Genomic DNA, 27,480 nt, shown 5'->3' on the forward strand with positions numbered 1-27,480 from the left:
TCATGCCCGGCCTGAGTGAATGGCAGTCAAAGCTACCACCCTGCTTGCTGGACAGGTCCAGGGTGAGGGTGCTGGTGGGGCGCAGGGTCCCTTGGAGGCTGGACTGTCAGGACTGTGGCAAGTCCCAGGGGGGTCAGGCATCTCCCATTCCCTCTGGGCCAGGAGGTGGCTGCAGACACCCTTAGGGCCTCAGGGTCAGCTGGCCTGGTCCTGGACAGGCACTGCCTTGGGCCACACACCCTGCACAGTCACAGGTCAAAGCAATGTCCTGGGCCCTCCGTGGGCAGCAGAGAGGACCTGGGTTTGGGGACCATAGTGCTGGGGAACAGGGCATGTCACACCATGGCACCCCACTGGGACCTACCACAGGTGATGTCTGCTGTACCTGGGGCTGTCTGCCTAGCCTGCTGGGCCCTGCTCCTGGGGGCTGTGAGGCCCTGGAGACTGCTATACCACGGCTGAGTTTTATGTGGGTGCTGGGCTCCTGACTAGTATTTCAGCTTTATATCAGGGAACCCCCACATCACTGCACGAGGTGGTCATCTCAGAAAGAAAGAAACTGAGGCTCAGAGATGTGAAGTGACTTGCTGAAGCTCACACAGCACTCCACCACAGACAGGAGGCAAAGTCTCTCTACCTCCCAGCACCAAAAAGGTGTCCCAGCCCCGCAGGCCCCCAGGAAGCACAAGCACCGCATAGACAGTGACCTTTATCACCCTGGGCTCCACTTTGAAAAATTCTAAGCCACCTAAGATGGCAGCTCATGGCCAATACTGACCCTTGAGTTGCTGGAGAACACTCTGCCTGGGCGGGACTCCCGGGCGCTCTGACCGGGTCTGGAATCACGAGTCCCGCATGCATCTCTGCGGTCCACCCCTCGGGTCAGCTGGGGACTGCTGTTCCGAGGTTTGAGGGTTATTTTTAAACACCGAATTTGGCAAGGCTAGGGAAGCTGAGGGAGGGCATGCGGGAGGAGCTGGAAGATGAATTACACCCCACGGGGACCAGTGGCCTGTCTGTCCGGCGGCCAGGCCCCACGCGGGGAGGGCGGGACCGTGGGACAGGGCCCACTGCAGGGTCGGGGCATCGGGGACACCACAGGCCTGGCCACCGGCCCCATGCCTCACGCTCTGGCAACCCTGGGGTCCCCTGCGGCCCCTCCTCAGCCCGCCCTGCCTCCTGCCAAGCGCGTTGCTCCTAGCCGGGACCACACAGGGTGGCCAGGCCTGGCGGCTGGGCTGCTCTGCCTGAGGACACATACACGTGACCCAGGTGAGCCTTGGAGACCCAGGGTCCTCAGTCTTCGAAGGGCTCATGCACCCCTGATCCACACGGTGCACCAGAGCCGGGCACAGGGCTCCACCAGGTGTCCTCGCGCTGGCCACACTGCAGAGGTCGGCCTCACTCACCCGGCGGCCTCTGCGTGCTGCCTCACCATCCATGCTCCTCCGGCTTCAGCCTCCAAGAGCTGTGGCACATTCTGTCCCTGGTGGGCGGCTGCCTGAGGCTCTACTGGGGAGGCCACCCCAGGGCTGCCTGGACACTGACCTGGGCCCGGGCTGTGCTGGATACTTGGGCTATGTCCTCTTTGGAAGGCTAACTGGGAGAAGGTCACGTGGGGGCCAGGGGTTGGGAATAAGGACAGGGCTCGAGGGTCCCGGTCCTCTTCAGCAGGAGCACACTGGCCCTGAATGTTCCAGCCATGGGGACACAGAAGGACGCATGGCCAGTCGATGTGGGGCCCCAGGCTCCCCTCATCTCTCCCCGCTGTGCGGAGCAGGAGGCTGGAGGTGGGTGCAGGTGGTCCTGCCCCGGCGCCCTGGACACTGGGCACAGTGGCGGGGCCCCGGAGTCTGGGCCTTTGCCCAGGTGGCCGGCCATAGGCACGCTCTCCCCAGCTGCTGTGAGCAACCCAGACCTGGCCAGAGGCTGCTCCATGCCACCTCATGCCTGGCCTGGTTCCTGGGCTGGGTCCCCAGCCTCCCTGCCCAGGCACAGTTCCTCTTCCGATGCCCATCCTGTGGCCCCCACTGCTCCACCACTGTGGGCCGAGCACGGTACCGTCAAACGGGACAGACGAGTCCCACGGCCACGGGGACAGGGTGGGCGACAGCTGTGATGCCAGCCGCAGGAGGGTCAGTGATTCGACCCGACTGGGTGATCGCGAGATCCACGCTGGAGTCAGGGCAGACTGGCAGCTGAGCGGGCAGCGGGACAGGCAGCAGGCGCCCGCAGGAGCTGCACGGGACAGCGGGCAGGCGGGCAGAGGAGGGTCTGCGCGTGCTCCCCTCCACACCCGGAGCCTTCCTGCGCCCTTTGCTTTCAGGACGACACGTGCTTGGAGGTTACGAAATCTTCCTGAAACGCGAAGTCCAGGAATAAACAGGCTCCAGGAGGCGCACGCTGCCTGAGGCGAGATCAAAGCCTGTCCCTGTGACCCTCTTGTGCTCGTGGGAGGGAACTGGGACACGTTCCTCCCTGGCTGGCGGGGGCCAAGGTGGCCTCAGCACATCTGAGAAAAGCAGACACTGGTCAGAGGCCACCTGGCCACCTGCAATCAGGGCGCTGGGCTGCAAGGCCACAGTGTGGGGACAGGCCAGCACCCCGTGCCCTCGAACAGCACCCGATCCAAGCCCTGCGGGCACCCAGCCCTGCATTGCCAGTGTTCCCACGAAGCTGGCCCTGCCAAGACCGTTCTGCTTTCATCCGTACCTATGAGCAGAGGGCCGCGCACTCAGTAGGCACTTTATAAACATGCTGAGCTGTTTGAATCAACGCAGGCGTGGGCAGCTCTGCTGCTCAGGGAGGCCAAGGGCTTTGCCGGAGCTGCAGGGTGGGGGAGCACTCTGAAGCCCGGCCTGCCCAGCTCTCAGGAGGGACTGCGGGGGTGCTGGGCTGGCACGCTCAGTCTCCCTGGCCCGGTTGGCACATGAGCATTTGCTGGCTGGGTGATCAGGGCGAGTTAGTGCTGGCTTCAGTTTCCTGCCCTGGAAAATGGAACCACGCCCCCCCCCCCTCGTGGGTACTGAAGACAGACAGAAAGGGTGAGAAGCCGCCCCCCACCTCCACCATCTAGGAAGTGCTCAGACGGCCCGGACGGGGTGTGGCCCACTCCTCTGTGCCCAGGGTCATGGTCTGGCCGGTCGAGAGGTTCTGGTGTGCCCCTAGGCAGGTGCAAGTGTTTGAACCGCACCCCGAGGCTCTGGATCTCCCCAGTTCTTCCTCCACGTCTGCTTGGCCTTTAGCTAGCTCTGGGTTCCTTCTGCTTCCCTGTGGGGACACACTCCTAGAGGGTGGGGACCTCCCCACCTGTGCACCTCCCCACTGTGCACCTCCCCACCATGCTTTGCACACAGTAGGTGCTGAAGAAACGTCTGCTGCCTCTAGAGTAGGCGCTGCAGCAACGCTCGTTCCACTTCTGAGAGCAAATGCCTGCACGCAACGGAGGTCCAGGAGCGGCCGAGCCCCGCCTGCTCCTCCTGCCCAGGCGGGGTCCTCAGCCTTCGCTCGTGCCGCCAGGAGTGAGCCCGCAGCCTCACCTGGAACCTGCTGCCTCAGCCAGGAAACCCCTCCAGGGCCTGAGCCAGGGAAGCCGAGGTGGGAGGCTGAGTCCTGCACCTCCACCCCAGCCCAGGGCAGGCTCCGTGGGCTTCTATGGGGGGAGGGGAGCAGAGCAAGCTGCAGCGCGGGGTGTGGGCGCAGGAGGGGTGCAGGCAGCCCCGACTAGAGACCGCTCCTCTCCGGTTCCTCCACAGAACATGCCCGCGGATGCCCCTTCCGGGGCTGGGTCCACCCTGTCTCTATGATCCCTGTTTTGCACCCTCTCCCAAAGCCAGCTCCGTCCCCGTTAGAGCTGTGTGTTTTCTAGAAGGTGAGAGGCGCCATGGCCGTCACCCTGCTGCAGAAGCCGGAGCCCAGCAGAGGGGGCTCCCAGGGCAGCTCGGCCAGAAGGTCCTGGCTGCTCTGTTCTCCGGGGGGCTCCCTGTCCTCCCCCGCTAAAGGGGGGTTGGGCTGGGACAGTGGTGGCCCTTGGCAACTCGACCCCTCTGCCTCTGCCTGCCGCCCAGACCATCCGGCTGCACGGAGGAGATAACACAGCCCTGGAGTCCCAGGCAATCTCCCCGGAGACCGAGCATCACATGAGGAGGGAAGCACGGAGCGCGCCAGGCGGGAGGAGGAAGGGCAGGCAGGATGCGCGGTGGGTGGCCCTGCGGCTCTCTCCTGGGCCTCCCTCGGCACCAGGCCCCCGAGTCCCTTCTTCACAGGGAGAAGAGGAGCCAAAGCCCTGAGGCTCGGCTTCCATCATGCCGGCTACACACCCCCCTCGAGGGGCCAGGAGGGCTGAGAGACGAGGCAGCGCTTCCTCATTCACGAATCTCTCACTCCTCCGTCCACCCGTCCACCCGTCCATCCGTCCCCTCATACCGAGTGTGATGCTGGGCTGGGGTCTGCAGACACTGCCGTGAGCAGAACAGACCCTGCGGAGCCACCAAATGTCCTTATGCCATGCCTCAGGTGTAGGGAGGGCCAGGACCGGGTCTGGGTGGCAGCTGTCCTGGGAGCTGAGGTGGGACAGGGAAGCAGGCCTGGACCAGCCTAGGGAGGCTGGGCCTGCAGTGGGCTCGCACCACCGCCCAGCATGTGCAAAGGCCCGGAGGTGGGACGGGGAGGGAGCCAGGGCTGGAGCCGTAGGCAGGCAGGGTGCAGGTGCTCTGGGCACAGTGGGTACTGGTGGTCATGCCACAGCTCGCGGGGACCACCCATAAAGAAGGGCTGCCGGTGAGGAGGGTGGGGCACAGGAGAAAGGACACAGAAAGGCAAGTGGGGGGGTGCACCATCTGAGCACCCGCTGTAGCAGGGAGGAGGCTCAAGAGGAGTGTGGCCCCCACACACGTGGGGCCAGAGGTCTGTCCCCCGCCTCTGCCTGGCCATGCCAGGCTGGCCTGCTGAGACCCGGAAGAATGCTCTCTGCCCAGGGCAAGAAGGAACCAGGGGTCAGCAGGGCCAGGCCCACAGTGGCCAACCAGAAAGGGCCTGGAGGAAGGACGTGTGTGCTGTGTGGGACTCCGGGAGGACCTGATGCACCCCATCCCCACCGTGGCCCAGGCGTGTCCAGCTGGCCCTCAGCCGAAGCTTTCTGGACGGGCCGGGCTCTGCCCTGCCCCTGCTTCCAAGGCCATGCAGCAGGTGGGTGGAGGAGACCGTCATGACGGGGCGGTCACACAGGCCACCTCCCGTGACACTGTCACCGTGACTCCTCACGTTCTTCCACGGCTGAGGGTGGCTTTGCAGCCTTCCTGGGCTGCTCCCCTAGCCTGGGTCCTGGTCCAGGGCAGGGACCCCGGGGCTTGCTCTTGAAGGGACAAACGTGTGCCCAGAATCAAATACATCTGGAAACTTCTACTGGACAGTCCTTATCGGCCAAGCTCTGTGTCTCAGGTGCCAGAACCCCCAAACAGACACGGCTGCTCTCCCTCTGTCGCCACTGGCCTTTCCCCTGGCTCTTGGTCGCCAGCAACCCTAAGTCCCAATAAAAGGAGCGCAGCGTGCCGGGCCTGGTACAGGCAAGGCAGGGCTGGCAGCTCTCCAGGGCTGCTGTGCGTTGAAGGAGCCCAGCCCTGCTCTGTGGCAGATGGGTCTGGAGCAGCAGTGAGCAGGCAGGAACCCAGCTCCTGCCGGTCAGAGCTGCCACACCCAGGTCAGGTGACTGTGACCCAGGCCCAGGCTCACTGCCGTCTGCACCCCAGCAGGAGTCCCACCCTGCGGTGAGGCAGCCAGAGAGACCTCGCGGGGGCAGATGGGGCTCAGCAGGTCCCTGCATGAGGCCCTCTATACCAGGCACTGCCTGGTGACATTTGCAGGGGACATTCAGCCCCACATCAGCCTCATGAGGAAGAAACCAGAGCCCAGAGTGATCTGCCCAGAGCCCACAGTGGTGGTGTGGTACAACAGCCAGCGACCTCCTGGCTGACCCCTTCCTGCCCCCTGGCCCATCCCCCGTTGCAGAGGGTCCTCTCCCCAGGAAGGGATGCCCTTCCTGCCACTGTGACAGTGTCTCCCCACTGCTGGACTGGCCCCAGGACCTCGGCCTGTGTGGTCACCTTGCCCCTCTCCTGGGCCCTCCACCCTCCGGCAGCCACTCACGCCAGGCCTGGGTGCATCTCAGTCCCTCTCTGCATTTCTACTGTGTCCAGTGCCCTGGGTGGCATTTCAAGCTGGGCCACAAGGAAGCCAGCTCCCCTCCCAGTCCTGAAACACTGCCCATCCTGAGCCAGGCTAGAGATAAACCTCCTCTTTCATCTTTTTTGGTGGACAGAGCACAGTGGCCCAGATGCCCTTATCTAGCCTTGGTCCAGATAGACAGAGGCAGCCAGAGGGCCTGGGGCCGTCGCAAGCCCAGAGGAGCCTTGCCGGGTGGGCTGGGGTGATTTGATCCTCATGACCTAGAGATGAGGACGCAGGAGGGCCAAGCTGCAGGCAGAGCTGGGCGTGGAAGGATGCATGAGAGGCTGTCCCTGCCGAGGGACTGAGAGCTGCCTGGCGAGGTGAGCGGGCTTCCCTCCCCGCCTCCCCCCAGACTCAGCAAGGCCTGGCAGGCCCTGTGCTTGGTGGAGCCCCAGCTGTGTGACCCCCGGCGAGTCCCTGGCCTCTCTGGGCCTGGCGATACGTGGAAGCGCGGACAGCCCCTCACTGTGCTTTGTGTCGCCCTGCGTGTGGGAATCCCTTCTCCCAGGTCCCAGGGCTGGGCCGCAGGAAGGCCAGCTGTGAGCAGGCACCCACGAAGGGGCTCCTGGAGGGCCACAGGGCTGCAGTTTTATGTACCCCCACACACCGTGGCTTTGTATCCCGGCCACCGGCTTTGGGGGCATCACCAATGTCCCTTTCCAACTGGGCAAAGGCCCTGGGTCCAGGGCACCACGCTAGAACGTTCAGAGCAGCATGGTTTCCAAGAGGAAGACCGGAGAGGGCTCAGCGCCTGAGTACGGGGAGCAGCGCGGGGCACCCCTGCCCGGCCTCCAGAGCTCTCAGAGGCGCGGCCACAGCCCAAAGGGACGTCAGTGCCAGGGAAGTGTGTGTGTGTGTGTGTGTGTGTGTGTAAGGCACGCAGCTGGAGCAGGCAAGGCTCGGGAGGAAGGGCCCAGCCCAGGGCACCCAAGGGTGCTGCTCGGGCCCTCAGGCTGAGGGGTGGGTTCCACGGACTGTGGGGGGGATACCAAGAACCAGGAGGAGGGAGGGACCTGATCCAGGGCCTGGTGTCCAGCAAATAAAACCTAAAACCAATGCTTAAAAATATGTATACAGGCCAGGCATGGTGGCCACGCCTGTCATCCCAGTGGCTGGGGAGGCTGAGGTAGGAGGATCGCAGGTTCAAAGCCAGCCTCAGCAACTCAGCGAGACCCTGTCTTTTAATAAAATATTAAAAAGGGCTGGGGATGTGGCTCAGGGGTTGAGTGCCCCTGGTTCAACCCCAGTACCAAAAAAAAAAAAAAAGAAAAGAAAAACATATCCAAATAAGCACAAGCCGGAAGGGGTCAGAGAAGCCCACCGGCAGTCAGCTGGGCCTGCGAGGAATTCCCCCAAATCTCCAGAAGGCTGTGTTCCCTGCTCCTGGACCCGGGCTTTCCGATCCCAGGAAGGACTGGACCGTGGTGGGTTCCCAGCCTCCAGGTGAGTCCCGGGAACACTGCCCCTTTGGGGATTTCCTGGTCATAAACTCTCGGGCCCTCCTCTGTAAATGAGGCCACCAGATGACAAAAGGTCCTCGCAGCTCAGTGCTCAGCTAACTGAAGGACTCCACTTCAGGTAACCCAGAGTCCCAAGAGCACCTCCTACTGGGGTCCCTCCTGCTGGGGACGTGCAGGGGCCCTGTAAGGGCTGCTGCTCCGCCGGCCCCCACACCAGCCCAGGTCTGGGGAGAGGCAAGAGGAACTGCAGATGCCAAGTTCCTGCGCACTCAACCCTGGGCTGTCAGCGGCCTCAGGTGACGCAGAGACCTGAGAGGCGGACCCCTATCCCAGCCCTCAGAGTCATAGGCGGGCTGGTGTGGGTGGACGGGGGCCTCAGACAGATGCAGACCACTGACCTGCTCTGCAGATGTCGTGGGAGAGAGAACCCCACGCCACGCTCCCATCAGCCACACTCCACACGCCAGGGAGGGCCTTTCCATTCAGCGCCTCCAGGATGGCCTGTTCCTGACAACAGGCCCCCGTGGGGACCAGACCTGGAGGAGACCCAAGCAGGTCTCCAGGGGGCAGCTGTGCTCTGGGTGGGGACGCAGCACCAGGCGGCAGAGAGCCGGAGCGCACCAGCATGGATGGGCAAGATGGAGCCTGTGTCCTGCTCTGTCCAGACACTGGAGCTGGGACCAGGAATGTCTCCCAAGGCCCAGGTGCTGAAGGAAAATGCCAGCTGGGCTCTACTGTGAGGTGGTGGAGACAGTAAGAGGCGGGACCTATAGGAAGTCTTCCCTCCGGGGGCCTGCCCTTGAAGGGGACCGGGACCCCGCCCCTTCTCTTCCTCCTCCTCTAGTGTTCCCAGCCATGAAGGGAGCTGGCTTCCTCACTCACACACTCCCACCATGATGTGCTGTCTTGCCATAGGCCCAAGGCCACAGGGACAACTGACCACGGACTGAAACCACCCCAACTGTGGGCACAGCAGCCTTTCCACCTGGTAAGCTGATCACCTGGGCTGTGCGACAGTGACGGAAAGCTGACAAGCACACCAGAGCAGCCCAGCGAAGGCGGAGCTCCTCAGAGGGGCCGCCTGGGTGCCAGGAGCAGCTTACCAGGCAAGATTTCAGCTGCCTCTGCTGGCCCAGAGCAGGCATGGGGCCGGGGAGCTTTGTCTTGCCCACTTTCCAGGGGATTTTGATGTGTGCTCAAATTCAAGAGCCACTGGCTAGGTCAGAGGTTCGGTGACTTTTTCTGCACGTGGCCAGACAATAAAAAAATCACTGGCCCTGTGGCCACCCGGTCTCTGTCACCTCTGCCATTGTAGACAGGAAGTGACTGCAGACAATGTGCATGTTCCAATAAAACTTTATTAACACAAACAGGCAGCCCTAGTCTGCAGGACCCTAGGCTTGTGCCTGGCGACCCAGGGCAGTTCGAAGACCCTCGCCCCTCCTGGGAGCGTGCAGGCTCTGGGACGTCCTACGTGGGAATCGGGGGGTGCTGGCCTGTGAGTGTGGGAGCCCTGGGCCGGAGCACCCACAGGGAGCAGGCGGCAGGCTCCCGGGTAGCGGGTGGTGAAGGGAGGGGACGCTGCCAATGGGTTATAACAAACCAAGTCACCAACCGGCTAATTGGCAGCAGCTGCTGCTCCAACCAGAGACTTGTCAGCTGTGATCAAGTGCCGCTGCCTTCAGGGCCAATCAACTTCAAAATTATGCAAATAGGGCCACAGCGGCGGAGACCACAGGGATGTGCAGAGCCCCCCGTCCCCCGCCCCTCCGCCGTGTGTGGCCCCTGCACCCCGCGCCACTCCTGGTGTTAATGAGACTCCCGCCCACGCGCTGCATAATTGGCACCAAAGTTGCTGAGTGCTGGTGACCCAGCAGCCGCCACAGGCAGGGGGGAACAGACGCTCTTCTCCAAAGGGATGCCGCCCCACCGTTGGCCTTGGGCACCGTGGGCCAGATCTGCCCCTGTGACTCGCGCTCAGGGCTTTCTGAAGGCCGTGGCCAGATGTGGAGGAAAGCGGGCGCTTCTGAAAGCGCAGGAAGGGGCTCCCGTCCTCCCTGCCGAGCACCCCAGCGGGCAGTGCGCAGACGCCAAGGGACGGCCTCCTCCGGGACATCGCATCTCCTGCAGCCGAGGCACCCAAGCCTGACAGGCCCCACGCCAAGCTCCTCAGCAATATGCCGCAGCCCGGGCCCATCCCGGTCAGCAGGCCCGCCCCTCTTGGGTCGCCCCGGAAGACGAGTGTGTGGGGGCGCGGGGCACAGGGGGGCAAGGCAGGGAGCCCCCTCCTCATCTGTGCCCAGACGTAGGATGCCTTTCCCCCTCAGGTGCAGAGGGTCCCACTGGGGCCTCCCCCAGGGTCTCTGGAGACGGCCCCTTCCTGCCATCGTGCCCACCTGGAGGGAGGCGCAGATCTCAGGCCCCGGTCACCCAGGCCCCCGGGCGGAAGGCCTGGACTCTGACCTAACTGGTCAGGCCCAGGGCCGGGGCTGTTCCTGTCTTCCCCAGGGCTGGGCGCCTCCACCCACTGCCCGCCTGTGGGGGTGTCCCTCCTCTGCCGCCCAATGGGCTGCCCATGCCGTCCCTCTGTTGGCTTTGAATCCCTTCCCCGCCCTCCTGGGGCCACAGATCTGTCTGACCGAGTTCACACTGTGGAAACCACAGAGTCGCTGAGTACTGTGCCTGGCGCGTGTGGCCCTGCACCCTGGACCCGGAGCCTGGACCCTCTGATCTCTCCTTCCCTGCGGGCTCAGCCCTGCCCAGCCCTGCCAGCAGGAGGCAGGCTCGGGGGCAGAGCCCTGGCTGGGCACAGGCCACGGGGAGCCCCTGGGCGCCCTGGACAGGGCCTGGCACCTGAGCGGCCCTGCCCACAGCAGAGGCTCCTGCTTTGCCAGCGAGCGCTGCAGAGACACGGGGGAGCTGCTGAGTTCCACAGGCTCCCGGTGCCCAGCAGCGCCTTCGCCAGGTCTCATTAGTGGCTGCTCTGGGGACACTGGCTCCAAATGTTCCTGGAACTGAGAGGTGACATCAAACAGGGCTCTTGAAAGAGCTTTGTCGGCAGAAATCCCAGTGAGAACGGGGGCGGTCGGGGGGTCCAGGGGAGGCGGCGTCAGGCCTGTGCCTGCGGAGGGCGGCCACAGGGACAGGCGGGCTAGCGGCGGGCATGCAGCTGGCCCTGTGGCCCCAGACAGGCAACCAGGCCTTTCCGGGTCTCCACCGACCCGGCCTCACGTGAGGGAGGATTCCACGAGGGGCCCTGCAGCTCTTAGGTGGCAGTTCTGGGACGGACCCCCATGCTGGCCACCCGGGACATCCACGGGTCTCAGGATAGGTGCTCAGATACTCTGGCCCCAAAGGGCCCCTGTGCTGTAGCCGGACTTCCACTGTTGGTGTGGGGACCTGTGGGGACTGCCACTCATGGAGGCAGAGCCCAGACAAGATATGGCAGGTGACTGCCCCCCATGGCGGAGCTGGGAGGAAGACTTTCCTGAGCACCTACTACATCCACCCCATCTCCTCTAGTTTTCAGAAGTGGAGGGGCTCCTGCCCTCAGTATGCAGATAAGAAAACTAAGCCTCAAAGAGGTTGTGATGCCTGTCCATGGTCACACAGCAGCTGAGCTACTGGGATTTGGGTCCAGCTGGTCTGATTTCAAGGCCAAGGTTCCTTCAGGGCTCCAGCTCTTGGCCTTGGGTTTTGTGAGGGAACCAGGAGGAGGAGAAAACTGCCATTCTTGAAACCAGACCATTTCCCATGGCGGACACTTGCCCTCTGCCTCTCAGTGACTGATGGGAAATGGTCATCTGGGGACTGGGCTGGTTCCCCACAGGTGTGACTCCTGCAGACACCTGCTCCCCACAGCCCCAGGGGCCTGTCCCTGTGGGGGCAATTCAACAGACCTTGCAGAATTCGTCCCTTTAAAACAATCAGCATTTGCTCCAGGAGGAGGAGGAGGGGGACATGTGGGAAATCAGGGCTCAGGCGGCAGGGGGCCCCGACCCCACCTCCCCCCACAGGCTGGTGACAGGGCAGGCCACTCCAGCCGAGCCTCGGTGTCCTGTCCTGCTCCTGCCTCCACCCCCCGCCCCAGCTCAGACGGGAGGTCCCACGGAGCACCTGTGGTGCCAGCCTCCCGGGCCCTGGGTGCAGTGGTGGGGCCTCACTGGCACTGGAGGGAGGGAGGGTCTCTGCCTGGTGTCCTGGCCACACAAAGGCCCTGTCGTGGCTGTGACCCATCCAGGGCCTGTGTGGGCTCCCCGAGGCTGCGCCAGGGCAGTGCCTGTCTGAGACCCCGGCTGCCTGGCCAGGCTGTTGGGGAGGAGGCCCGGGCAGGGGCGGGCAGCTGAGGAGGGGGCAGGAGGTGACAGGCCTGGGTTGGCCTTGGGCTTCTGCAAATAAACGCCAGCTCAGCCTCCTCCTGACTGAGCCGAGACAGAAAATAGCTTTCACACTGTATTTTCTGATTTTTTTTTCACTCTTCAGCTTCTAAATCGATCCAGAACAGATTGTCCAGTTGTTTGAATTTCGGGAGCGAAGTCTCCCAATCCTTCGCCCGCCCAGGACAGGGTTCTGCGGGCCCTCTCCTGCTGGCTCCCCTTTCCCAGGGTCCAGCTGGAGGTCGGCAGCCCAGGACTGGCCCACAGACCTGTGGCCTGCACCAGGCAGGGGCTGCCCTGGGCGAGAGGGTCACGCTCCTGCTTGGACACCCACGGGGACATCCCCTCCCTGGAAGGGAAGGACTGAACTGGCCGGGCACCTGGGGCAGCAGGGCCATGCAGGGGTCTGGCGACCTGCCCCCCCTGCCTTTCTCCCTGCCCCCACCAGGAGAGTGTTCTGGATGCCGAGCTGAGTCGCCCACAAGCAAGGGGGCAGCCAGCTGTCACCTCTGGTGTGGGTGGAGGCACCTTGGGTCCTGCCGGGGAGGGTGACTGGAATGTCCACCCGGGCACAGCAGGGGAGGGGCATTCCAGCCACATGGGGTCACCGGGGTGGCTGGGGTGACTTGCCCAGTGCTCAGGGTGGACTTCTGCAGGCTGGGTTTCTGCTCAGTGTGCCACAGAGGCCGTGGACAGCCACGCTGAGGTGTTGGAAGTTTCTGGAATAACTGCCCAAGGTCCCTGTCCACTGTTCCCTCGCCTGGCGTCCCTCTTGGTCCTCACGGTGAAACTGCCCCTCACAGACACCCCTCCCTTTCCTCCTCTGTCATGCCTGATACCTGACTCCTCTTGCGCATCAAGGCAGGACCCACGACTGTCCACGTCCCCAGAGACAGGTGGCCTACCGGGCAAGCCCAGGGTGCCATCCGGGGAGGGAATACACTCTCCACACACGCTGGACAAACGGCTTCCCACTCCCGCCTGACACCTGTCCCTGTCACAGGAAGCCACAGGTGGCAGCAGAAACCAAGTTCGGTGTTAAGACTCCGCCTCCTCCGACCCCTGGGCCAGAGGACATCTGGACACCATCTCTTCCAGGCCCAGCCCTCCCAGGGGGCTGGCCTCCCTGGTCACCCCCACCAAGGACGAGGATCCAGGGGACACTCTCCATGTCCCCCAGCCAGCCTGGCCTCCATGGGGCCTGGAAGGCCTGCTGGGGCCAATCTGCAGAGCACCCCGGCTCTGGGTGCCGTTCTGTGGCTGCCAGTGGCCTGATGCTGCCACAGGCTAGAGGTGACACCACATGGCTCCGTGGCTGGGACCCTCAGGAGGCCGGCCAGTCATCCACGGTCACACCACGGAACTCCACTGCTCTAAAGCCAACCACGCTCCCTACTGCCCAGGCAGGGACGCGCCCAGGCCCCGCCTCCAAGTTCCAGTTCACGGGCACAGAGCGCAAGCCGCAGTCAAAGGCCTGACACGCTCCCAGGGAAGGCAGTGTCCTCCCGGGGCGGGGGACAGAACAGGCTCCCATCGGCTTCCTAAGCTCAAGGACAGGACACCACAGGCTGGACCCCGCTCTGTCCAGAACGAGCTGCTGGGATGCCACGTGGCCTGGGACCCATCCCCATCCACCGAAGTCCACGCGGGGATGAGGTCACTTCCACACAGCATGCTGGTGGGCCTGCAGCTCGGCCCGCAGCTCCTGCCCTTGTGGGGGGAGTTCTGCCCAGTCCTCAGGCTTCCTCCCAGCTGCCCAGAGTCGAGGCTCCCTCCCTTTAGTGACAGTTGACCTGGGCTGGGCGCTGGCCGCAGAGCCGCCCTGCTGTCTCCATTGCGAAGTGCGGTGGTGTGATAAGTGTTTACTGTGCATTTACTGCATCCAAGACTTTGCACCAAGCACACTCCTTGAATCGACTCACTTAATTCTTGTAAGAACCCTGACAGGTGGATACTGTCCCCATCTGTAGAAAAGGAAACCCAGGCTCAGAGAGGGGATGTGGCCTGACCAAAGTCACACAGCCAGCTGAAGAGCAGAATGGGGTTCACGCTCTCTCACTGAGGAGCTGGGAAGCAATGTCACCGATCTGGCTGCAGAAACATCACAGTTCCCACCTCCAGTCCTCATGACCACTTGTGCAAATTACGGTGACGCCAGGATCCACAGTCTTTTGAAAAGGGCAACACGGAAGCTCAGAGGCTGCTCCTGAGAAGTGGCGCTGGCCAGGCGCCCGGGCCGGGCTGGCTCTCCTCCCCTGCTCTGCGGTTGCCATGGCGCTGGGCAGGGAACCCCCACTGCCTGCTGGGTCGTCTCCTCAGTCCCTCGCAGCTGGCCTGGAGGTCCCCACCCCAGGGGGCCCAGGGAGGAGGGTGTGGGTCCTGCCCGGCTCCCAGTGGAAGGATGCCGACACCACCATACCAACAGTGACGTCCGCGGCAGTGCCAGGGAGACCTCGGCGGGCGGGCCTGGCAGGAAGCTCGGGAGGCCTGGGGAAACTCATCTGGTTCCCTGGGTGAGGACACCCAGGGGTCACATGACTCACCCACGGCCCCACAGCAAGCAGCAAGCACAGGGACGCTTATTCAGGTGGAGCCCGGATGCCCCGTGACCCCTGGCTCTTCCTGGGCAGAAGCCCTGGGGGATGGGCCCGGGGGCCTCCCTCGGGCTGTTGCCCTGGCGATGGGCCCTGGCTGGCAGCTCAGCTCATTCCCCAAAGGCCCCTCGTCCCGGGGGATCAGACCCGAGGCACCTCATGGGGGAGTGCGTCCCCACCTGCCCCAGGAGCCTGAGCGATCTGAACAACACAGACGCGGCCCGAGGAGGCCCCTGCCCGGCGGGGCGAGGGCTGGCGGGGCCAGGCCTCTGGGCTCCTGCAGACACCAGGCTCCCTGCAGGTGCATGGAGAGCCTCCACTGCCCCATTTTCTGGGTGCAGAGGGCAGGCTCAGGGCGGGCAGCCTGGGGCAGCACGGGCACCTCCCACAGCTGTCCTGCGGCCTCCGAGGAGGGAGGCTCGGCAGGGAGGAAGGGCTTTCTGGACTCCGGAGTCGGGGCCTCGATCTTTGGTTCAATTTCCACGTACGGTCCCGGCACTGCTCTCCTGCAGCACGGAACCCCAGACGCCAGGCCCGGGGCTTCAGCCCCTGGGGGACCCTGGCTACCCACTGTGGTCCTGAAGCAGCTCTCCGTAGAGCATCGGGCAGCCTGAGGGTGACAGATGCTCATGGGGAGCTGGAGAAGTAACAAGGGAACCTTCTCGCTGAGAACTGAAGAGGCCCCCGAGGCCTCGCCCCTGGAGACCCACAGCAAGCCTTCCTGGGCTACCTCTCGTCAGGACGCCCAGTTGCCCTCTGGGGACACACTCCTACACCCCCTCAAGGTCCTGGATGAAGTCACCTCTTCCAGGAAGCCCTCCCTGCCCCTCTCACACACCTGCTTCCCGGGTCCTCCTGCCCGCCTCTGCGACCACACTGGCCAGCTAGGGCCCTGATCCAAATGGTCCCGACCCCACGCGGCAGGTGCTCCGGGAGCAGGGAATGAGGAGAAGCTGCCCATGTCTGCTATCCACACAGCAGGTCCTCCGACGAGGAGCCCAAAGTGAAAGCAAAACCCAGGAGCGACCAGGCAGCCTCGGCGGAGACTCCTGCGCTGGTTTGTGGAGGGACCTGCCTTTATTTCTAATTTGTGCCAACATCTAAGAAAACGCCACTTTATCCTGAGCCCATCGGGCGCCAGAAGCCTCAGAAGCTGGCGCAGGAGGCAAACTTCGCGGCCCGCTTCCAGGCGGCCCTCCAGTGGCGCGGCGCTTCCCGGGCTGCCGGGGAGGGATAATCCGATTATGTCGCTGGGTTGGGAAGATCGGGGTTCGTCTCATTTTCCAGGGAAGTGTGAACAGAAAAATTTTTTTTCTCCTCCCAGGGCTCTGTTAAGAGCTTGCAGCGCTTAATTCAGTGCTAAATGGGTGTAATTCGGGAAACTCATGCATTATTTCTTAATTTCTCGAGGCGCGGCTGCGTGCATCTGTGAGGTCCGCTGCGGCGACAGATGGGCGGCCCTGAGCGCCGCCCCGCCCCGTAGGTGCTCCTTCATTCAGCCCAGGGAAGGCTTGGGACCGGCATTTGCATTGCAAGACTCTGCTGCTCCCCTGGACGGCCAGGGAGGGGGCGCCCGGGGTTGTGGGGTGCTTTTTCTTGTTGTGCTGTACTCCAGGCGGGGGGCCTCAGGACAGGGCCCCCACACCGGGTGGGGCGTCCTGTGCCCAACTTGCTGTGTGACCCTGATACGCCCACAGGCTGCCCTGGGCCTCTGTGCCCCCATCTGCACATGAAGACGTGCAGGAGCTTCACGCTTCCGCCCAGAGGCCACTGAGGGGCCCCAGGAGGCTGTGTCCCTGTCCCCCTGTCCTGCCCCCACAGAGGCCAGGGAGAGCAGCCCCCAAGGACAGTGCCAGTGCCTTTCTGGTACTTTCAGAGGTCCCATGTCCCCAAGTGGCTGGCCCTGGGTTGTGGGGAGGGCTGCCAGTGAGGGGCAGTTGAGACGCCCCAGGAAGGTGCCCGGCACATTCCCAACCTGGCCAGGGGCGGGGGGGACACTGGCCACCGGGTGGGGGCCGAGCAGAGCTGGGACCTCCAGAGCCCCAGCCAGAGGAGGACTCTCCTGCCACCCTCAAACAGGTGTGAGACCTGGCTGTGTCTAGGCAAGAAGCCACCTGGGGGCAAGACTGGGCCTGCAGGGTCCCTTCCGCTCCCTAGGGGATCACACGAGTGGCCAGGCCAAGGAGAACCCGAGGTCCAGGGAGGGAGGAAGGAGGGAAGGGAAGGGGGGAGGAGGAGGTCAGACCCTCCCCGCCAGGCCCGTGCAGTGACAGCAGCCCAATGTCCCCCCAGGAGGAGCGGGTCACTCTCCCCGCCCACTGGCTGCGAGCGTCCAGGACCACGCCTTACAGACAGATGTGGAGGAAGGAGCCCCGCTGTTTTTAGGAGTTGACTCTTGACTGTTACTTCTACAAGGAACAGCTGGGGAAAGCCACCCAGGGACCAGAGGCTCTCAGAGTCCGTTCTAGTCAGTGGAAATCTGTCACGTGACAACTGCGCAGAGGCCAGAGTCACAGAGGCTGAATTCATAGAGACAGTGCATCCCCAAGCAAGGAGGTGAAGTCTTTCCTCCAAGTGTAAGATGAGCCACACTCTGGGTCAGTTCAGAGGGAGAAGCACGTGTCCAGTAATGACTAGCAGTGAGTGTCCACAGCCCCTCCACCTCACCACGGTGCAGGCCCGCCTCCCAGCTACGGGTAGAGTGTGGGGGTCCGGCTTCTCATCTGTGCCACAGAATCAGCAGTGCTGGGGTTCTGCCCTTGCTCTGCATGGCACCTGGCTCCTGGTGGCCTGCAGGTGTCCGCTGCCCGGGGCAATCCTGCTGGGGCGGGGGCGTAGCTGTGACCCTGTAAGCTAAGTCATCTATGGCAGACAGGACAGCTGAAGCGGCCTGATGTCCACAGGCCCCTGCCCGCTAGAGGCCCAAGGCCTGGACAGCCCTCTCCCCTCCCCTATGTGTACTGTTGGGGGGGGCGGGGGGGTCACTGAGGGTCTAGTCACTGTCCTAGAAAGCTGGAAGCAGACTCCCACTGCCCCGGCCAGCACAGGATTCCTACCTCAAGGCTGCCCAGCCCCAAACCTGGTCCCCTTCTGCCCACCTGCTCTCCAACCACGCCTCGGCCAGGCTGGGGGTCCCTGCTCCAGCTGGGCCATCCCCCCGGCTGTCAGGCCTGCAAGGCCAGGAGGGCCACCCACGCTGTGGCCTGAGGCCGGAGGCCACACGCCCTCTCTATCCCTCCAGGGATGCTGCCCATCCTGCAGTCCCCACTCCCAACGCGCCTCCCACCCTCTGTGGGAAAGGGGCTCGCACCTGCGCCCTGCACCCAATGGCCGGCCCCAGGGGTCCCACCAACCTACTGGCTCCTCGGGCCCCTTCCTCAACTGCTTCCTCCAGAACCTCCAGGGGCAGGCCCAGCGTCCTTGGCGGCAGGCAGGGCCCAGCTGAAGGACAGTGGAGGAGGGCGCGGATGGACGGCTCCCCAGCTCTCCTCCGAGCAGGCCCGCCCACAAAGGTCGGAGCAGCCCGCCCACTCCAGCCCCTGCCGGGTGCAGCCGCCCAGTGAGCTCCAGACTGGGTGGTCCAGGACAGCGACACAACATGCACAGGCCACAAGCCACGCCGTTTCCCTCACCTGCCCTGCCAGTCAGTGTAGGGCCTCAGATGCCTGGGACAGAGCCGAAACCAGGGAGACCAGCGGGACAGTGACATCAAAGACACTGGAGAAGCCCCTGCCGGATGCTCTCAGCTTGAGCTCCAGGGCGCCAGAGCTGGAGAACTTTCTGGTCACCTCTTGCTCCACACCTCCAGCCAGGGGAGGACAGTCACGCTGCTGGGAAGAGCGGTCCTGTGCAGACACAGGCGGGGGCAGGACCCCATCTGGGCAAGCCCAACCGGCATGGGATTGCCCTGGGTTGACACCAAGGACCGAGTTATTCGGATCCAGGTTCTGAATAACATTTCCGACCAACCCCCACAACCTACCTGGAGATGGACTTTCCCAAAGGGTCCACTGGACCTTCCAATTCCTGGGCACATTTGGACAATTGGAATCAGGTGACGGAAGGAGGACCTAGCCATCAGTCCAGGACTGAACGAAGCTGAACTGGCCGGCTTACAAGTACAGTAATCACAGCCCAAGCAAGTCACAGGCCATCAGTGACTAAAGGCATCTGAGACAACCCCTGGTCCAGGCCTTCATTTTACATTCTAAGAAACTAAGGTCCAGAGAAGGTTCGGTGGCTGTCTGGGGTCACGCAGCCATGACTGCTAGGTGGGAACTTCCAGGGTTTTCCTGGTGTGACCTCATAGCAACCTCTGGTGGGGGGAATGACTCTACAACTCTCTAACAGATGAGGAAACTGAGGCTCAGAGGAGTCCAGAGCCTTGCTTACGGTCACAAAGCTAAGGCCACCAGGGTAAGGGCCGGGCGCCTCTGCCATTCCTGGCCCAGGGCACTTTCTGCTCTCTTCATGCACATTTGGGCAGGATCAGTCACTCAGCCGGGGATCACAGGGCCCAGAGAGGCAGGGGAGACACAGGCGCACACGGCTCTCCCGTGGGCTGAACAACCCTTCCCACCCTCTGCCCCCTCGTCGGTGGGCAGCGCAGCCCTCAGGGCCACGGGGAAGGGACCAGCCTGGCCCACCAGCCCCTGGCAGCGCACTCTCAGGCATAACAGTTGGAGGCGACGGGACGCGCTGGCTTTTTCTCCTCCTCTCTTTTTTCTCTGACTGAGTAACAAATACTAATACTAATAATGATAATAATAATTAGAATAAATATAACCTGAAGACGCTTGGGGTCTCGTTTCTATAGCAACTGCTGGAGCTAATGAGCTTCCGAGGCCGCCGCCGGGGCCACCCAACCCCGAGAGCGGGATCAATATTGATTCGGGCCCGGGAGGCGGCGGTGGCTCCGCGGGGACCACGCGGCGGACTGGGACCAAGGGGTACGCACTTGGGGGGCTTTTCCCGTCCCCCACGCCGCCCAGCCCGGACTCCTGGAACCTGCCAGGTCCGCAGCGTGAACCTGCCTGTCCCTGCCCGGCGCACACCGGACTCGGTCCTTGGACGCTGGTCCCCACCTCGGACGCGGATTCCGGTCCCGGTTGCCGCGTCCCAGCACGATGCGTCCCGCACTCTTCCTCCAACCCAGGCCCCTTCCTCTCTCTCCAGGGTCAACGATCCCAACCTTGGCGAGCCCGGGGCGGACCCCAACGCCAGGGCACCGGTTGCCCCGCACGGCTCCGGCTCGCCGGCGGGTCGTCGCCGGCCCCTCTCCAGAGCCCTGGACCCCGGTGCACCTTACGCGCCTCGCCCCGAGCGCCCGCCCTCGCCCGCGCGGCTGGCGCACCCCCGCTCCCCGCCCGGGCCGCAGACCCCGCCCCCGCCGCCCCGCCCCGCCCCCGCCGCGACCCCCGCCCGGCGCGCCCCTCCCCCGCGCCGCCCCCGCTCACCTCGTGCCCGCCGCCGGCTCGCTCCTCGCTCCGCTGCCGGAGCCGGCGCCCGCGGGAGCCGCCTGCTGGGGCGCGGGGGCTGCCGACGCCCCGCCGTGCCCCCGCCGCCGCCGCCGCCGCCGCCGCCGCAACAGTTGTCCGGGCTCCGGGGGCCGCGGGGACTCGGGGCTCCGCGGCTCCGCGCCGCCGAACGCACGGCGCCCGCTCCTAGGCGCGCCCGACGCGGCGCGGCGCCCGGGCTCGGGCCGGGGCCGGGGCTCGGGCTGGGGGTCCCGCCGCCCGCCGCATCCCGCGCGCCCGCCCCGCGCGCCTACTCCGCGGCCCGCGCCGCCCCGCCGCCCGGCCGCCCCGAGCCCCGCGCCGCGCCCGCCGCCGCCGCCGCCGCCGCCGCGCTCATGCCGCCGGCCCGCGCCCGCCGCCGCCGCTGCCCGCTGCGCTCCCGCCGCGCCGCGCGCTCCGCGCCCTCTGCTGCCCCCTCGCCGAGCGCCGCCGGCCGCCCTCGCCGCCCGCCGCTCCTCGCCGCGCTCCCTCCGTCCCGGCTCCCTGGCGCCGCGCCCTCCGCTCTTCCCCTCCGCCCTGGTTTTCCCTGGATGTTTTCTTTCGCGACCGTCCCTTCCTTCCGGGCTCGTCCTCTCACTTTCCCCCCTCCTCCCTCTTACTCCTTCTTTGTTCGTTCCCGTCCTTCCTTCGCTCCTTCTCGCCTTTGTTCCTCCCTCTTTTCCTCCTTTCCCGGCCTCCCCTTCTTCCTCCTTTTTCTCCTCTTTGCCTCCCACCCACCTCTGACTCCGAGTCCCCTGTCCCCACACGCTCACCTGCGCCTCCCCAGCTGCTCCCAGCCCTGGCCTCTGCAGGACGCCCTGCCCCTCTTGCCAGGTGGACAGACCCCTGCCCGGCCGCCCCTCTGCACTCTGCTCCAGGAGGGCCCCTCCCCCGTCACCTCCCTGCCAGACCCTGAGCCAGATGGTCAGTGTCAGGGTGGCGCTGGCACAGACCGGCAAAGAACTCCTCACACCCAACGACACCCTCCTCCCAGGCTTCCCCGACTCTCCCAGGCCAGGCTGGGCTCTTGTCCTGTCTCCACCTCAGCTGACCCCCATTTCATCCCTCCCCGGCAGGAAAGGGCGTGCTGGACTGCCTGGCCTCAAGCCAGTGCCCCTCAACTTCTCCACCTCCCTTGGTCCCTGCCCTGTGGCCTCTGGTCACAGTGGTCTTGTCTGTCCACAGGGGGAGTGCCCAGGAGCTTGTTTTATCCCTAGTCGTTTTGGAGAGAGGGATTTGCGTACCCTGGAGGGCAGGCCTGGAAGGGCTGTCCTACCTACAGTTAACTCCAGAGTCACCCACATAGCTGGGTCTGATTTGTTTTGAGGGACATGGTCCAACCTCACCAGGAGCTTGGCTACATTTTATTTTATATTCCTAACCACAGCACTGGGTGGTGTCCTTCCTACTTCATAGACAAGGCAACCTGAGCTCAGAGAGGTTAGGCTCCTACTCTGAGCCACACAGCTGGCAGGGACAGAATCGGACTCCAGCCTAGATATGTCTGACCTCTTGAGCTACAACCCCTCACTCTACCTGGCTCCCAGGTGCCCTCGCCAGCACCTAGGAATGGCGAGTCTGGGAGGGTGCAGCCCACTTTTGTGTGAACCAGTGTCAGCAAGTGCAGGCAACTTGCCAGAGACCCCAGTGCTGCTCAGGAGAAGCAGGGGTCTGGATGGCCCTTGTCTTGCTATGTTCATTGCTCCTTCCAGGGACAGCGGGGCTCAGGGAGGCTTGGCTGTGTGCCAGGGTGCCCAGCCGGAGGGCAGAGTAGTGCCAGGGCATATGCCCCCAGGTTTCCCCATCTGTCACAGCATCTGTGCCCTCCCCTTCTGGGGACAACCTGAGCAGCGAACCTGCTCCCAGGACAGGTGTAGGCCCTGACCAATGGCCAGAGGGCCCTAGAGACTGAGGTCAGGGCCACAGGGAGGTGGGGGGAGGCAGTGTCCCAGCAGTCAGGTGCGCAGGGGTGGAGCAAGGTGGCCCTTTGTCCCTGATGGCCCTTGGCATGGCACAGAACCTTCCTGTCAGTTTTCTTTCCTAAGGAGAAAGTCAAAGCAGTTCCCCGCTCTCAAAGTCCAAGGATGAGACAGGACAGGCAAAGCCCTTCACCCAGGGCCTGGCAGGCCGTCCCCAGAGGGGACTGTGACCATCCACCTATGACAGAGGCCTGAGGAGCAGAGAGGTGAGGAAGCAGGTGGCGGTCTCAGTGCGCAGGGGCGGGTGAGTCTCAGGTCTGCTCTGGCGGCTGGTCCTGGACCTCCTCCTGCAGGCAGAGCAGACACTCAGGAGGTGCGGGGATGGCTGGTGACAACAGGGTGCGCAGCCTTCTACGGCAGGGACACATGTGCCCCTCCCTCCCTGCGGCTGGCCTCCTGTGCAGCCACCTAGCACCCAGAGATGGCCCCGTGGGCCCTCACGGGCCCGCCCTCCACGGTGCTCCCGCACCCTGCCCCTTGCTTTTCCTCAGCACGGTGTCCCCACAACAGAGAGAAGGTTCACATCAGGCAGATTTGTGATAGCACAGAACAGGTGAGCGCGGTGCTCAGTCCCACCCAGGTCCCTTCTGTTCTTCCGGAGGCCAGGGCTGTGTGGGAATTGTGGGGGCTTTGGAACTGATGGAGTTGGGTATGAATCTTGCCCTGGCCACTCACCAGCTGACTGTGGGCTGGGTCCCTGTCCCAGCCTTGGACACTGGTGCTCTGGGCTGCTGTAACCAAGGACCCGGCCCTTGGCAGCTTAAGCGGACAGGTGTTTGCCCTCTTATGGTTCCGGAGACACGGGGGCAATAACCAGTCCTGCTCTAGGGTATCTGCAGGGCCGAGCTGCCTTGGGGTGTGGAAGGACCCTCCCTGCCCCTCCAGCTCCCAGTGGTGGCCGCAGTGTCCTTGGCTAGTGGCCCCATCGCTGCAGTCTTCCAGGCCTGCGCCTCCACACCCGCTCTGCTCCTCTCCGTGGCTTCCCTCAGGAGGGTCCACGTGATCACCAGGACCACTCAGAGACCCCAGATGAGCTCCCATCTCCGCGTCCTCAACCCAGTCCCGGTGGCGAAGGGCCTTTCCCTTCTTGCCACATAAGACAGCACCCAGGGGCCGGGCCGAGCCGGGAGCACTTCCCAGCTCCCCGTGTGCGCCTGCCGGAGCCCAGACGCGCACAGACCCTGCGCCCGGGCGGTGCGGGGAGGCCCCCTCCCGCCCTTCCCGAGCACCTGCGGCGGGTGGGGCGCCCGAGCCCCGCGCCCCGCCCCGCGCCCGTCCTTATTTACTATCCGGCCTGGGCGGCCGGCTCCCCCGCAGCCGCGGCTCGGGGCGGGCGCCCGATGACTCACGCTGTCTCCCGGGAGCGCAGCCCTTTCAAAGGGCTGGCTGGGGAGGAAGCTAAATTTAAAGCAGGCTTCCCGAGAAGATCACCTGCCACGTCAAAGTCGCTGCCGTTTAATTACAAGTTGGGCCCCGGGCGGGCCACCTCGTCCGCCAGGCCCCGCCCCGAGGGGAGGGCTCCGAGGCCGTGACCGCGCGGGGGGCAGGGGACGCGCCCCCGGCCTCCCCACCCGCCCGCCTGCCCTGGGGGGCGGCCCCGCCTCCCAGGGCCCTCCAGGCCTCCCTCCTCCTCCGGGTCTTGGGGTTTCAACCCCAGCCAGGTCCATGGCCCGAATTCGAGACCAAAGGCCAGGGCCCGAGGGATTAGCGCTCCTGGCTGGCGGGGAGTGAGGCCTGCGCTCTGCTCAGGTTGCTCAGGGGCTCTGCTGGGAAGTGGGACAGCGGGTTCCTTACTGATCCAAGAGGGATGAAGGACCTCGCTGGAGGGAGGTGGAGGGGCCCGGAGGGTCGAGGTCACAGGGGAGGAGATGGAAGCCGAGGCAGGGCCGCTTGGACCCTCCATTCTTGTGCCTTTGTCTGCAGGGGGCCAGCCACCCCCGCAGCTCCCCTGTCCCAAGTGACCGCAGGCACCATGGTGGCGCAGCCTGCTTCCCTGCATCAGTATGCCAGGGTCTGCATACTGAGCGAGCTTTGCGGCGCCTGAGCCCAGGCTGCTCTGCACCCAGGGTCCTCCCCTCGGAGCGTCTGTGAGCTGTGGGCGGTGTGTACGTGCTGGCGGGTTGTGGCCAGCCACATCGCAGGTGCTCCGTGTGCACATGCCAGCTGTCCCAGAGGCCTGGGAGTCCAGGTGCAGGGAGCTGGGCACAGGTCCAGGGAGCTCCTCAGGCCAGATGCACAGGGCGGGAGCTGGAGACCACGCTGGAGACCACGCTCTCAGCACAGAGTTCCACGCAGCCTCGGGCTCACCACCCTGCTCCACACGTGTGGCACAGGTTTCCTCCTCTGGCCCTGGCAGGAGGCCAGGCAGGGTCACTCACAGCCTCAGAGTGGCAGGCAAGGTGTGTGACCCAGCAGCCTTGCCCAGGGTGACCCCCGAGACGCAGCTGCAGGGTGAAAGGGAGCCTGTGGTTGAGTCCAGGGCACTGAGCAGCTGACCTTGGGACAAGGAGGTGGTCAGGCGCCCTGGCCAATCATATGAGCCCTTTGAAAGCAGAGCGTCCCCAGTGGGTAGCTGATATCCAAGAGGCCCAGAGTGAAAGAAGTGGCCGGTGCAGGACAGGGAGACGAGGCGTGGACTGCTGTCCAGCACGCCACCGTCAGGGCCTGGTTCTGTCCACACTGCACCAGAGTGAACTGGGAAGCAGATTCTTCCCCAGGAAGGGTCCTGCCTGAGGATATGCCACCATCAGCCTGTGAGACCTCAGCTGAGGGGCTGCTGTGTCCTCCAGCTTCAGCAGGGACCCTGCTGGGGCCAGCATAGTGCTGACCTGGCCACGGCTCTGCTTCAGACCTCCCAGGGCCACGCCCCAGGAGGAAGCCCAGGGTTCTTCCAGGCCACCATGCAGGGAAGAAGAGACATGGGACCCTGCAGACAGGAGGAATGGGCAGCAAGGGCCTGCCACCTGCGTGGGCAGCAAAGCTCCAGAGGCAAGCCCGGACCCCAGGGTGCCCTCGTGACCTGCTGGCCCCGGGACCCTCAGGCTTAGGACCCTGAGCTGCCCCTAGTCGGCTCACGTGGGAGTGTGCCAGGGGGACCAGGGAGGGGCAGCCACTGAGACCCTGGAGTGCACGCTGGCCGTGGCCTCCCAGCCTGTCTCCTGCATGCGCCACGACCTGAGGGGGCCCACTGGGCAGCGCCAGGCTCTGCTCGCAGGGACCTGAGCTAGGTCACAGTGAGCCCATGGGGTGTCACATCCTGTCCTTACGTCACCCTGGGGACTGAGGATAGAGGTGACATCGAAGCTGGCGGCCCTGACTTCAAGGCCGCCCTGAGCCAAGGAGCACTTGGACCTCCTGCAGCCTCGTGTTCTCGTCTGTCAGCCTCCGCGGCAGAGAGCACCTGTCCAGCTGGACGCAAGCGCCCGCCTGGACCTGGGGGGCACCAGGCTGAAGGGTGCCGCCCTGCAGCCCTGCGTCTGACCCGGCAGCTGGTGGCTGCACCCCATGCCGAGTCCAGACTGGAGCCAGGTTGGGGCAGTGGTCATCTGAGCCAGGTCCCTGCAGCGGCCTGGTTTCCACAGAGCCTGACACCCCCTGGGATGACCCGGGGTGATGGCAAGGACAACAGCGACCGTGGGCACCGCTCTTGATCACCCGCTCATGCAGATGTCTGTCTAACCAAGTGCCCTGCACAGCCACCACATCTCCCAGAAAGGCCCGAGTAGAGGCAGGGCCGTGCCTTCCTCTTGGAGCTGCAGGAGGGGGCCCAGGGAGGTTGTGTAATGGCCAAAGGCCACACAGCTCGTGAGGGGCTGGACTGGGGCCTCTCTGCTGGAGCTCCTCCCACAGCCACCACAGTGCCTTCCCAGAAGCCTCTCTGGGGGCCTGGGGTAGCGACGTTGCTCTGGAGACCAGTCATTTCACTTCTCCCAGGGCAGAACCAGGCAGCCCAGGCCAGAGCAGGGGTCTCCACTGAAGCTGCCTGACTGGAAGCTGGTCACTAACTGCCTCAGGATGGAGACTTTCCTCTTCTCCCTCCTGGCCAGGCACAGAGTGTCGGCTCAATAGTGCCTGTTAGTTAGGGCTTCGGCTCACTGGTGCCCAGTGCCCCATGGCGCCTCTCAGACGCCTCCGGAGTCCTCAGCCACCCCAGAAGTCACTCCCGTGCATTCGTGTTGGTCCCCAAAGGCTGCGTGACTCGCCCAGGGTAGTGGCAGAGCTGGGATTTGAACCTGGGTCTGTCCCGACCCCCCAGGCTGGCTCGGCCTAGAGGCAGCGAGGGTGTCCGGCTGTCCCCTCCAGGCCACTCCCAGATCCCGCAGGCTGGGCCCCGCCGCTCGCGTTGGGTGGGCCGGACGTCGGGAGGCAGGTTATCCAAGGCTCAGGGCTCGGTCCCTGGGCCCAGGCCGGAATCCCAGGCCCCTTGATTCTGCCGAGCGGCCTTTCCCGATGGCGGATCGTTTCGCTTGGCCTCGGAGCAGCCTTCCTTAGTAAAACCTGTGTTTCCACGGAGCCCGGGAAAGGAGGGCCTCTGGCCGAGGCTCAGCCTTTGGAATTCCATTCCGGTGAGGCTCCCAGTGGGGAGGACGGCCGTGGGCTGGGCAGCAGGGCCGAGCTGCAGCCCTGGCCAGGTGGCCCCTGCCTGTGTGGCCGTCTCCCAATTGCAGCCGGGCCACTGGTCAACGTCTGTGGTGAGCCAGAACCTCTGCAGGGCTGCTCCAGGGCCTGACGGGAGCGGTGGGGTCAGAGGGCTGACACAGGGTGTGCCCGTGGCCTGGGCCTAGGACGCCCGCAAGCCCTGTCTGAGGGCTCTCCTGGATGACCAGGGCCAGCCGAGCCCTGCTTCCTTTGGAAGAGAGGAGAGAAAAGCCTGAGTTGCAGACTCTTGAACTGTGCCCGGCCGGGGCTCTGCAAACACTGCCTCACTAGCCCCACCAGCCTGCCACGAGCAAGGCATTATTTTTATACCATTTCAGCTAAGGATAGGGAGAATCAGAGAGGTTGAGTGCCTTGCCTGAGGTCACACAGCTGGCAACTGGAGAACGCGGCCTTTGCTATGTTTGACTTCCAAGTTCAGAACGACTCACACAGCGTGGTTTCCTCCAGGGGAGGAAGCCTGGTACCTCAGCAGGTGGTGTCACAGTGTACCTGTCTCTCGAAACCCCTGCCCAGTGCTGGGGCCAGGCAGGCAGAGAGGACGGTGGCCTCCTGCCCCAGGGCACTGTGGGAATGTCCTGCGCACCCCCCCACTGAGGTGCAGCCCAGAACCCTGACCTGCCAGCGACGCGCCAAGAGCAGTGCCCAGGCCCAACTCAGCCAAGGAAGCAAGATCGGGAGGTCCAGTGACTGGC

The 27,480-nt window shown here is 64.5% G+C and overlaps 1 protein-coding gene across 6 annotated transcripts in view; it reads right to left on the reverse strand.

Annotated features, from left to right (window-relative positions):
- SHISAL1 (shisa like 1) overlaps positions 1–27,480 on the reverse strand; it is a gene marked incomplete at its 3' end in the record, with an annotated part of 108,038 nt that overhangs the window by 37,937 nt on the left and 42,621 nt on the right. Inside the window, exon 1 of one of the 6 annotated variants that reach the window (XM_079141704.1) lies at positions 24,239–24,379. The exons of 1 other annotated variant lie outside the window; for it this stretch is intronic. In XM_079141704.1, the coding sequence (XP_078997830.1) occupies positions 24,239–24,287 (49 nt within the window). In that variant the 5' untranslated portion in view covers positions 24,288–24,379. Of the gene's footprint in view, positions 1–19,739; positions 19,883–20,111; positions 20,400–24,238; positions 24,384–27,480 lie in introns of those variants that run through there. 4 more of the 6 variants (XM_079141703.1, XM_079141709.1, XM_079141710.1 and 1 more) reach the window with 4 other exon arrangements.

The sequence above is a fragment of the Sciurus vulgaris genome (assembly GCF_902686455.1).
Source record: "Sciurus vulgaris genome assembly, chromosome: 5".
In the NCBI taxonomy this organism is placed as follows: Eukaryota; Metazoa; Chordata; class Mammalia; order Rodentia; family Sciuridae; genus Sciurus; species Sciurus vulgaris.